The 12,995-nt window shown below is 48.4% G+C and overlaps 1 protein-coding gene across 3 annotated transcripts in view; it reads left to right on the plus strand.

Moving 5' to 3' along the window:
- The window catches only part of LOC109882373 (plasma membrane calcium-transporting ATPase 3), a 220,816-nt gene that overhangs the window by 131,796 nt on the left and 76,025 nt on the right, over nucleotides 1-12,995 (plus strand). For all 3 annotated transcript variants that reach the window (XR_004205175.1, XM_031803547.1, XM_031803548.1), the window contains exons 22-26: nucleotides 5,707-5,898; nucleotides 7,209-7,422; nucleotides 7,730-7,941; nucleotides 10,404-10,511; nucleotides 12,165-12,350. Coding sequence is in view for 2 of the 3 variants with exons in the window: in XM_031803547.1 (XP_031659407.1) it covers nucleotides 5,707-5,898; nucleotides 7,209-7,422; nucleotides 7,730-7,941; nucleotides 10,404-10,511; nucleotides 12,165-12,350 (912 nt within the window). In the remaining variant the exon portion in view is untranslated. The remainder of the gene's footprint in view (nucleotides 1-5,706; nucleotides 5,899-7,208; nucleotides 7,423-7,729; nucleotides 7,942-10,403; nucleotides 10,512-12,164; nucleotides 12,351-12,995) is intronic.

Here is a 12,995-nt window from a genome sequence, read left to right on the forward strand (position 1 = left end):
CCCATATGTTCACTTGGCTACGCATGCCTCTCTCTAATATCAATATGCCTCGTACCATTACTGTCCTGATTAGTGATTACTGTCTTATTGCTCTGTAGAGCCTCTAGTCCTGCTCAATATGCCTTAACCAACCATGTTGTTCCACCTCCTACATATGCGATGACATCACCTGGTTTAAACGTCTCTAGAGACTATATCTCTCTCATCATTACTCAATGCCCAGGTTTACCTCCATTGTACTCCCATCCTACCTTACCTTTGTCTGTACATTATGCCATGAAACCATGCTATTGTTCCCAGAAACCTGCTCCTTTTACTCTCTGTTCCGCACATGCTAGACAGCCAGTTCATATAGCATTTAGCCGCACCCTTATCCTACTCCTCCTCTGTTCCTCTGGTGATGTGGAGGTTAATCCAGGCCCTGCAGTGCCTGGCTCCACTCCCACTCCCCAGGTGCTCTCTTTTGTTGACTTCTGTAACAGTAAAAGCCTTGGTTTCATGCATGTTAACATTAGAAGCCTCCTCCCTAAGTTTGTTCTATTCACTGCTTTAGCTCACTCTGCCAACCCGGATGTCTTAGCCGTGTCTAAATCCTGGCTTAGGAAAACCACCAAAAACCCTGAAATCTCCATCCCTAACTATAACATTTTCCGCCAAGATAGAACTGCCAAAGGGGGCAGTGTTGCAATCTAAACAATTCGAGCTTCTACTTCTAAAAATCCACCTTTCCAGAAACAAGTCTCTCACCGTTGCCGCTTGCTATAGACCACCCACTGCCCCTAGCTGTGCCCTGGACACCATATGTGAATTGATTGCCCCCATCTATCTACTGAGCTCGTGCTGCTAGGTGACCTAAACTGAGACATGCTTAATGGCCATCCTACAATCTAAGGTTGATGCCCTCAATCTAACACAAATTATCAATGAACCTACCAGGTACATCCCCAAATCCGTAAACATGGGCACCCTCATAGATATCATCCTACCTAAACTCGCCCTTCAAATACACCTCTGCTGTTTTCAACCAAGATCTCAGTGATCACTGCCTCATTGCCTGTGTCCGTAATGAGTCTGCGGTCAAACGACCACCCCTCATCACTGTCAAACGCTCCCTAAAACACATCAGCGAGTAGACCTTTCTAATCGACCTGGCCCGGGAATCCTGGAATGACATTGACCTCATCCCGTCAGCAGAGGATGCCTGGTTATTATTTAAAAGTGCCTTCCTCACCATCTTAAATATGAGTGCTCCATTGAAATAATTTAGAACTAGGAATAGATATAGTCCTTGGTTCACTCCAGATCTGTCTGCCCTTGACCAGCACAAAAACATCCTGTGGCGTTCTGCATTAGCATCGAATAGCCCCCGCGATATGCAACTTTTCAGGGAAGTTAGGGACCAATATACACAGGCAGTTAGGAAAGCTAAGGCTAGCTTTTTCAAACAGAAATTTGCATCCTGTAGAACAAACTCAAAAAAGTTCTGGGACACTGTAAAGTCCATGGAAAATAAGAGCACCTCCTCCCATCTGCCCACTGCTCTGGGGCTAGGAAACACTGTCACCACCGATAAATCCACAATAATTGATCATTTCAGTAAGCATTTTTCTACGGCTGGCAATGATTTCCACCTGGCTACCCCTACCCCGGTCAACAGCCTGCACTCCCCACAGCAACTTGCCCAATCCTCCCCCATTTCTCCTTCACCCAAATCCAGATAGCTGATGTTCTGAAAGAGCTGCAAAATCTGGACCCTCAAATCAGCCGGGCTAGACAATCTGGACCGTCTCTTTTTAAAATGATCTGCCGAAATTGTTGCAACCCCTATTACTAGCCTGTTCAATCTCTCTTTCGTATCGTCTGAGATTCCCATAGATTAGAAAGCTGCCACAGTCATCTCCCTCTTCAAAGGGGGAGACACTCTAGACCCAAACTGCTACAGACCTATATCTGGCCTACCCTGCCTTTCTAGGGTCTTCGAAAGCCAAGTTAACAAACAGACCATTTCGATTCTCACCGTACCTTCTCTATGCAATCCGGAGCTGGTCATGGGTGCACCTCAGCCACGCTCACGGTCCTAAATGGTATCATAACCGGCATCGATAAGAGACATTACTGTGCGGCCATATTCATCGACCTGGCTAAGGCTTTCGACTCTCAATCACAACATTCTTATTGGCAGACTCGACAGCCTTGGTGTCTCAAATGATTGCCTCGCTTGGTTCACCAACTACTTCTCTGATAGAGTTCAATATGTCAAATCGGAGGGCCTGTTGTCCGGACCTCTGGCAGTCTCTATGGGGATGCCACAGGGTTCAATTCTCGGGCCGACTATCTTCTCTGTATACATCAATGATGTCGCTCTCGCTGCTGGTGATTCGTTGATCCACCTCTACGCAGACGACACAATTCTGCATACCTCTAGCCTTTCTTTGGACACTGTGTTAACTGACCTCCAGATGAGCTTCAATGCCATTCAACTCTCTTTCCAACTACTCTTAAATGCAAGTAAAACTAAATGCATGCTCTTCAACCGATCGCTGCCCGCACCTTTCCGCCTATCAAATCAAATCAAATCAAATCAATTTTATTTATATAGCCCTTCGTACATCAGCTGATATCTCAAAGTGCTGTACAGAAACCCAGCCTAAAACCCCAAACAGCAAGCGATGCAGGTGTAGAAGCACGGTGGCTAGGAAAAACTCCCTAGAAAGGCCAAAACCTAGGAAGAAACCTAGAGAGGAACCAGGCTATGTGGGGTGGCCAGTCCTCTTCTGGCTGTGCCGGGTGGAGATTATAACAGAACATGGCCAAGATGTTCAAATGTTCATAAATGACCAGCATGGTCGTATAATAATAAGGCAGAACAGTTGAAACTGGAGCAGCAGCACGGTCAGGTGGACTGGGGACAGCAAGGAGTCATCATGTCAGGTAGTCCTGGGGCATGGTCCTAGGGCTCAGGTCAGTTGAAACTGGAGCAGCAGCACAGCCAGGTGGACTGGGGACAGCAAGGAGTCATCATGTCAGGTAGTCCTGGGGCATGGTCCTAGGGCTCAGGTCCTCTGAGAGAGAGAGAAAGAGAGAATTAGAGAACGCACACTTAGATTCACACAAGACACCGAATAGGACAGGAGAGGTACTCCAGATATAACAAACTGACCCTAGCCCCCCGACACATTAACTACTGCAGCATAAATACTGGAGGCTGAGACAGGAGGGGTCAGGAGACACTGTGGCCCCATCCGAGGACACCCCCAGACAGGGCCAAACAGGAAGGATATACGCCTATCCAGCATCAATACTCTGGACGGTTCTGAATATGTGGACAACTACAAATACCTAGGTGTCTGGTTAGACTGTAAACTCTCCTTCCAGACCCATATCAAACATCTCCAATCCAAAGTTAAATCTAGAATTGGCTTCCTATTTCGCAACAAAGCATCCTTCACTCATGCTGCCAAACATACCCTCGTAAAACTGACCATCCTACCGATCCTCTACTTCAACGATGTCATTTACAAAATAGCCTCCAACACTGTACTCAACAAATTGGATAATAGTCTATAACAGTGCCAAAGCCCCATATACTACCCACCATTGCAACCTGTATGCTCTCGTTGGCTGGCCCTCGCTTCATACTCGTCGCCAAACCCACTGGCTCCAAGTCATCTATAAGTCTTTGCTAGGTAAAGCCCCGCCTTATCTCAGCTCACTGGTCACCATAGCAGCACCCACCCGTAACACGCGCTCCAGCAGGTATATTTCACTGGTCACCCCCAAAGCCAATTCTTCCTTTGGCCGCCTCTCCTTCCAGTTCTCTGCTGCCAATGACTGGAACGAACTGCTAAAATCTCAGAAGCTGGAGACTCATATCTCCCTCACTAGCTTTAAGCACCAGCTGTCAGACCAGATCACAGATCACTGCACCTGTACATAGCTCATCTGTAAATTGCCCATCCAACTACCTCATCCCCATACTGTATTTATTTATTTATCTTGCTTCCTTGCACCCCAGTATCTTTACTTGCACATTCATCTTCTGCCAATCTACCATTCCAGTGTTTAATTGCTATATTGTAATTACTTTGCCACCATGGCCTATTTATTGCCTTACCTCTCTTTTCTTACCTCATTTGCACACACTGTATATAGATTTTTCTACTGTATAATTGACTGTATGTTTGTTTATTCCATGTGTAACTGTGTTGTTGTTTGTGTCGAACTGCTTTGCTTTATTCTTGGCCAGGTCGCAGTTGCAAATGAGAACTTGTTCTCAACTAGCCTACCTGGTTAAATAAACGTGAAATAAATTAAATTCCCTCTCCAGGATATAGCTGGTATTAAACCATACCTCTCTCTCTGCAGGGTTCAGCCGGTATTAAACCATTCCTCTCTCTGCAGGATTCAGCCGGTATTAAACCATTCCTCTTCTCTCTGCAGGGTTCAGCCGGTATTAAACCATTCCTCTCTCTGCAGGGTTCAGCCGGTATTAAACCATTCCTCTTCTCTCTGCAGGGTTCAGCCGGTATTAAACCATACCTCTTCTCTCTGCAGGGTTCAGCCGGTATTAAACCATACCTCCTCTCTCTCTGCAGGGTTCAGCCGGTATTAAACCATACCTCTCTCTCTGCAGGGTTCAGCCGGTATTAAACCATTCCTCTCTCTGCAGGGTTCAGCCGGTATTAAACCATTCCTCTTCTCTCTGCAGGGTTCAGCCGGTATTAAACCATACCTCCTCTCTCTCTGCAGGGTTCAGCCGGTATTAAACCATTCCTCTTCTCTCTGCAGGGTTCAGCCGGTATTAAACCATACCTCCTCTCTCTCTGCAGGGTTCAGCCGGTATTAAACCATACCTCTTCTCTCTCTGCAGGGTTCAGCAGGTATTAAACCATGCCTCTTCTCTCTCTGCAGGGTTCAGCCGGTATTAAACCATACCCCTCTCTCTGCAGGGTTCAGCCAGTATTAAACCAGACCTCTTCTCTCTGCAGGGTTCAGCCGGTATTAAACCATACCTCTTCTCTCTCTGCAGGGTTCAGCTGGTATTAAACCATACCTCTTCTCTCTGCAGGGTTCAGACGGTATTAAACCATACCTCTTCTCTCTGCAGGGTTCAGCCAGTATTAAACCATACCTCTTCTCTCTGCAGGGTTCAGCCAGTATTAAACTATACCTATCTCTCTGCAGGGTTCAGCCAGTATTAAACCATACCTCTTCTCTCTGCAGGGTTCAGCCAGTATTAAACCATACCTCTTCTCTCTCTGCAGGGTTCAGCTGGTATTAAACCATACCTCTCTCTCTGCAGGGTTCAGCCAGTATTAAACCATACCTCCTCTCTCTCTGCAGGGTTCAGCCGGTATTAAACCATACCTCTTCTCTCTCTGCAGGGTTCAGCCGGTATTAAACCATTCCTCTTCTCTCTCTGCAGGGTTCAGCCGGTATTAAACCATACCTCTTCTCTCTCTGCAGGGTTCAGCCGGTATTAAACCATTCCTCTTCTCTCTCTGCAGGGTTCAGCCGGTATTAAACCATACCTCTTCTCTCTGCAGGGTTCAGCTGGTATTAAACCATTCCTCTTCTCTCTGCAGGGTTCAGCCGGTATTAAACCATTCCTCTTCTCTCTGCAGGGTTCAGCCGTTATTAAACCATACCTCTTCTCTCTCTGCAGGGTTCAGCCAGTATTTAACCATACCTCTTCTCTCTCTGCAGGGTATAGCCGGTACAGACGTGGCCAAGGAGGCATCTGACATCATATTAACGGACGATAACTTCAGTAGCATAGTGAAGGCTGTGATGTGGGGGAGGAACGTCTACGACAGCATCTCGAAGTTCCTCCAGTTCCAGCTGACTGTCAACGTGGTGGCTGTCATAGTGGCCTTCACTGGGGCCTGCATCACACAGGTAACGAACACACAGCTGACTGTCAACGTGGTGGCTGTCATAGTGGCCTTCACTGGGGCCTGCATCACACAGGTAACGAACACACAGCTGACTGTCAACGTGGTGGCTGTCATAGTGGCCTTCACTGGGGCCTGCATCACACAGGTAACACACACAGCTGACTGTCAACGTGGTGGCTGTCATAGTGGCCTTCACTGGGGCCTGCATCACACAGGTAACAAACACACAGCTGACTGTCAACGTGGTGGCTGTCATAGTGGCCTTCACTGGGGCCTGCATCACACAGGTAACGAACACACACCTGACTGTCAACGTGGTGGCTGTCATAGTGGCCTTCACTGGGGCCTGCATCACACAGGTAACGAACACACACCTGACTGTCAACGTGGTGGCTGTCATAGTGGCCTTCACTGGGGCCTGCATCACACAGGTAACAAACACACAGCTGACTGTCAACGTGGTGGCTGTCATAGTGGCCTTCACTGGGGCCTGCATCACACAGGTAACAAACACACAGCTGACTGTCAACATGGTGGCTGTCATAGTGGCCTTCACTGGGGCCTGCATCACACAGGTAACGAACACACAGCTGACTGTCAACGTGGTGGCTGTCATAGTGGCCTTCACTGGGGCCTGCATCACACAGGTAACAAACACACAGCTGACTGTCAACGTGGTGGCTGTCATAGTGGCCTTCACTGGGGCCTGCATCACACAGGTAACAAACACACAGCTGACTGTCAACGTGGTGGCTGTCATAGTGGCCTTCACTGTGGCCTGCATTACACAGGTAACAAACACACAGCTGACTGTCAACGTGGTGGCTGTCATAGTGGCCTTCACTGGGGTCTGCATCACACAGGTAACGAACACACAGCTGACTGTCAACGTGGTGGCTGTCATAGTGGCCTTCACTGGGGCCTGCATTACACAGGTAACAAACACACACAGCTGACTGTCAACATGGTGGCTGTCATAGTGGCCTTCACTGGGGCCTGCATCACACAGGTAACAAACACACACACACACACACACAGGTAACAAACACACAGCTGACTGTCAACGTGGTGGCTGTCATAGTGGCCTTCACTGGGGCCTGCATCACACAGGTAACACACACACACACACACAGGTAACAAACACACACAGCTGACTGTCAACGTGGTGGCTGTCATAGTGGCCTTCCCTGGGGCATGCATCACACAGGTAACAAACACACGCTCACACACAAATGCACACACACATTGTGGGTGTCAACAGTGGCTTTTCACACATTCTCCTCCCCCCACCAACCCTCTTGCCCCCCCCAGGACTCTCCTCTGAAAGCAGTCCAGATGTTATGGGTTAACCTCATCATGGATACCTTCGCCTCTCTTGCCCTAGCAACAGAACCACCCACAGAGTCCCTGTTGCTACGTAAACCCTACGGCCGCAACAACCCTCTCATCTCCTTGACGATGTTGAAGAACATCCTGGGTCACGGAGTCTACCAGCTCATCATTATCTTTAGTCTCCTGTTTATAGGTACACACACACACACACACACTTTTTCTCTCCTCCTATTTCTTCCTATCCATTACTTTCATTCTCCTCCCTGTCCTCATTCATCATCTTGCCTCCAGTTCTCTTTTCCATAAGAACTTAATAATTTTTTGACAGTTTATCTCTCCTCTTCCCTCCCTTTCCTCTCCTTCTCTCCGCTCTCCTCCTCTTCCTCTTCTCCCCTCTCCACTCTCCTCCTCTCTACCCTCCTTTTCTCTTCCCTCTCCACTCTCCTCCTCTCTACCCTCTCCTTTCCTCTCTCCTCCCTCTCCTCTCCTCTCTCCTTTAGGAGAGCGTATCTTCAACATAGACAGTGGTCGTAAAGCTCCGCTCCACTCCCCTCCGTCAGAACACTACACCATCATTTTCAACACCTTCGTCCTTATGCAGCTCTTTAATGAGATCAACGCCAGGAAGATCCACGGAGAACGCAACGTCTTCGACGGAATCTTCTCGAACCCAATCTTCTGTTCTATCGTGTTCGGAACCTTAGTTATCCAGGTAGGACACACGCACGGACACATGGACACACACGCACGGACACAAGGACACACACGCACGGACACACGGACACACAAGCACACACGCACGGACACACGGACACATGGACACACGGACACACACGCACGCACATGCGCACGGACACATGGACACACGGACACACACGCACGCACGGACACATGGACACACGGACACACACGCACGCATGCACACACGGACACATGGACACATGGACACACACACACGCACGGACACACGGACACGCACGCACGCACGGACACACGGACACACACGCACGCACGCACGGACACACACGCACGGACACACGGACACATGGACACACAGACACACACGCACGCACGCACGGACACATGGACACACGGACACACACGCACGCACGCACGGACACATGGACACACGGACACGCACGCACGCACGGACACATGGACACACGGACACGCACGCAAGCACTGACACACACGCACACACACTGACACACACGCACGCACGGACACACACGCACACACACTGACACACACGCATGCACGGACGTGCGTGAGGTGAAGTGGATGGTGCCCTGGCCAACTGTAAGTGATGTTATTGTGAAGTGGAAGGTGCCCTGGCCAACTGTAAGTGCTGTTATTGTGAAGTGGAAGGTGCCCTGGCCAACTGTAAGTGCTGTTATTGTGAAGTGGAAGGTGCCCTGGCCAACTGTAAGTGCTGTTATTGTGAAGTGGAAGGTGCCCTGGCCAACTGTAAGTGCTGTTATTGTGAAGTGGAAGGTGCCCTGGCCAACTGTAAGTGATGTTATTGTGAAGTGGAAGGTGCCCTGGCCAACTGTAAGTGATGTTATTGTGAAGTGGAAGGTGCCCTGGCCAACTGTAAGTGCTGTTATTGTGAAGTGGAAGGTGCCCTGGCCAACTGTAAGTGATGTTATTGTGAAGTGGAAGGTGCCCTGGCCAACTGTAAGTGATGTTATTGTAAAGTGGAAGGTGCCCTGGCCAACTGTAAGTGATGTTATTGTAAAGTGGAAGGTGCCCTGGCCAACTGTAAGTGATGTTATTGTAAAGTGGAAGGTGCCCTGGCCAACTGTAAGTGATGTTATTGTAAGTGGAAGGTGCCCTGGCCAACTGTAAGTGATGTTATTGTAAAGTGGAAGGTGCCCTGGCCAACTGTAAGTGATGTTATTGTAAAGTGGAAGGTGCCCTGGCCAACTGTAAGTGATGTTATTGTAAAGTGGAAGGTGCCCTGGCCAACTGTAAGTGATGTTATTGTAAAGTGGAAGGTGCCCTGGCCAACTGTAAGTGATGTTATTGTAAAGTGGAAGGTGCCCTGGCCAACTGTAAGTGATGTTATTGTAAAGTGGAAGGTGCCCTGGCCAACTGTAAGTGATGTTATTGTAAAGTGGAAGGTGCCCTGGCCAACTGTAAGTGATGTTATTGTAAAGTGGAAGGTGCCCTGGCCAACTGTAAGTGATGGTATTGTAAAGTGGAAGGTGCCCTGGCCAACTGTAAGTGATGTTATTGTAAAGTGGAAGGTGCCCTGGCCAACTGTAAGTGATGTTATTGTAAAGTGGAAGGTGCCCTGGCCAACTGTAAGTGATGTTATTGTAAAGTGGAAGGTGCCCTGGCCAACTGTAAGTGATGTTATTGTAAAGTGGAAGGTGCCCTGGCCAACTGTAAGTGATGTTATTGTAAAGTGGAAGGTGCCCTGGCCAACTGTAAGTGATGTTATTGTAAAGTGGAAGGTGCCCTGGCCAACTGTAAGTGCTGTTATTGTAAAGTGGAAGGTGCCCTGGCCAACTGTAAGTGCTGTTACTGTACCTCACTAATGCTCTTGTGGCTGAATGGAAGCAAGTCCTGCATCATCTATTGGAAAGCCTTCCCAGAAGAGTGAAGGCTGTTATAGCAGCAATGTTCCAACATCTAGTGGAAAGCCTTCCCAGAAGAGAGGAGGCTGTTATAGCAGCAATGTTCCTACATCTAGTGGAAAGCCTTCCCAGAAGAGTGGAGGCTGTTATAGCAGCAATGTTCCAACATCTAGTGGAAAGCCTTCCCAGAAGAGTAGAGGCTGTTATAGCAGCAATGTTCCAACATCTAGTGGAAAGCCTTCCCAGAAGAGTGGAGGCTGTTATAGCAGCAATGTTCCAACATCTAGTGGAAAGCCTTCCCAGAAGAGTGGAGGTTGTTATAGCAGCAAAGGGGGGACCAACTCCATATTAATGCCCATGATTTTGGAATTTAAAAAACCAGGGAGGCCAGTTGAGAACAAGTTCTCATTTACAACTGTGACCTGGCCAAGATAAAGCAAAGCAGTGCGACACAAACAACAACACAGAGTTACACATGGAGTAAACAAAACATAGTCCATAATACAGTAGAACAAAAGAAAACAAAAAGTCTATATACAGACTGCAGGTGTCCACGTCCTGTTGGTAATGTAGTGTATGTTATGTTCCCTAGGTGGTGATCGTCCAGTGGGGAGGCAAGCCGTTCAGCTGTGCTCCTCTCAGCGTGGAACAGTGGCTCTGGTGTCTGTTCGTTGGAGTGGGAGAACTACTCTGGGGACAGGTCAGTGTGTGTGTTAGTGATGCACGGGTCAGCTGTTTGCTAATAACCCATCCGCAACCACCTGACTATAGGTTATGTGATAAAGTCCAAATCTGGGGCCCGCACCCAACCCTAACCCTAACCCTAACCCCTAGCCCTAACCTTAACCCTAACCCCAACCCTAACCCCAACCCTAACCCCTACCCCTACCCCTAGCCCTAACCTCAACCTCAACCCTAACCCCAACCCTAACCCTAACCGTTAACCCCAACCCCAACCCTTGCCCCAACCCTCCAACCCCCCAACCCTAACCCTAACCCCAACCCTTACCCCAACCCTAACCCTAACTCCAACCCTTACCCCAACCCTAACCCTAACCCCAGCCCTAACCCTTACCCCTAACCCTAACCCTAACCCCAACCCTAACCCCAGCCCTAACCCCAGCCCTAACCATAACCCCTAACCCTAACCCCAGCCCTAACCCCTAACCCAAACCCTTACCCTAAACCCAACCCTAACCCCTAACCCCTAACCCCAGCCCTAACCCTAACCCTAACCCCAGCCCTAACCCTAACCCCTAACCCCAGCCCTAACCCTAACCCTAACCCCTAACCCGCTAATATAGAAAATGCACTGTAGAGTCATAGATAGAGGAACATCTTTTTAGACAGGCCTATTAGACAGGCCTATTAGACAGGCCTATTAGACATTCCTTTTAGATAGGCCTATTAGACAGGCCTTTTAGACAGACCTATTAGACAGGCCTATTAGACAGGCCTTTTAGACAGGCCTATTAGACAGGCCTATTAGACAGGCCTATTAGACAGGCCTATTAGACAGGCCTTTTAGACAGACCTATTAGACATGCCTATTAGACAGGCCTATTAGACAGGCCTATTAGACAGGCCTATTAGACAGGCCTTTTAGACAGGCCTATTAGACAGGCCTATTAGACAGGCCTTTTAGACAGACCTATTAGACATGCCTTTTAGACAGGCCTATTAGACAGGCCTATTAGACAGACCTATTAGACAGACCTATTAGACAGGCCTATTAGACATGCCTATTAGACAGGCCTTTTAGACAGACCTATTAGACAGACCTATTAGACAGGCCTATTAGACAGACCTATTAGACAGGCCTATTAGACATGCCTATTAGACAGGCCTTTTAGACAGACCTATTAGACAGGCCTATTAGACAGGCCTATTAGACAGACCTTTTCGACAGACCTTTTCGACAGACCTTTTCGACTGGCCTATTAGACAGGCCTATTAGACATGCCTTTTAGACAGGCCTTTTAGACATGCCTTTTAGACAGGCCTTTTAGACAGGCCTATTAGACAGGCCTTTTCGACAGGCCTATTAGACAGGCCTATTAGACAGGCCTTTTAGACAGGCCTTTTAGACAGGCCTATTAGACAGGCCTATTAGACAGGCCTATTAGACAGGCCTATTAGAAAGGCCTTTTAGACAGGCCTATTAGACAGGCCTATTAGACAGGCCTTTTAGACAGGCCTTTTAGACAGGCCTATTAGACAGGCCTATTAGACAGGCCTTTTAGACAGGCCTTTTAGACAGTGTGTGTACGTGTGTGTAATGCATTACTTGTGTGTAGAATAGTACCACCTTTTTCGTCTGACGACTGTCTCCGTGTACATTGTCGGGGGACAGGTGATCGCCACGGTTCCCAGCGACCAATTACCATGTCTGAAGGAGGCGGGGGCAGCGATGGCGGCGGTGGAGGAAGAGGAAGAGATGGACGAAGGAGACGAAGAGGGAGAGATTGACTGTGCTGAGAGAGAGCTACGACGAGGACAGATACTGTGGTGTAGAGGACTAAACCGCATACAGACGCAGGTATCATATCTTTACTCTCTGTGTCTCTCTGTGTCTCTCTCTCTCTCTGTCTATGTCTCTCTCTCTGTCTCTCTCTCTCTCTGTCTGTCACTCTATGTCTATCTCTCTCTCTCTGTCTGTCTGTCTTTCTGTCTGTCTTTCTCTCTGTCTCTCTCTGTCTGTCTCTGTGTCTGTCTCTCTGTGTCTCTGCCTGTCTCTGTGTCTCTCTCTCTTTCTCTCTGTCTCTCTCTCTCTGTCTGTCTCTCTGTCTCTCTCTCTGTCTCTGTCTCTCTCTCTGTCTGTCTCTCTATGTCTCTCTCTCTGGCTCTCTGTCTCTCTCTATGTCTGTCTCTCTGTGTCTCTGTCTCTCTCTGTCTCTCTCTCTCTCTGTCTGTCTCTATCTCTCTGTCTCTCTCTCTGTCTATCTCTCTCTCTGTCTGTCTCTCTGTCTCTCTGTCTATCTCTGTCTCTCTGTCTGTCTCTCTGTCTGTCTCTCTTTGTCTCTCTGTGTCTCTCTGTGTCCCTCTATCGGTACTCTTTATAACTCTTTAAAGTATGGTAGTGTAGTTTATGTTTAAAAAGTTTTACTTCACTATTTAAAGCTGCAATATGTAAGTTATTGGGCGTCCCGATCAAATTCATATAGAATTGTGAGTTATAGATATG

The sequence above is a fragment of the Oncorhynchus kisutch genome, linkage group LG24, assembly GCF_002021735.2.
Source record: "Oncorhynchus kisutch isolate 150728-3 linkage group LG24, Okis_V2, whole genome shotgun sequence".
In the NCBI taxonomy this organism is placed as follows: Eukaryota; Metazoa; Chordata; class Actinopteri; order Salmoniformes; family Salmonidae; genus Oncorhynchus; species Oncorhynchus kisutch.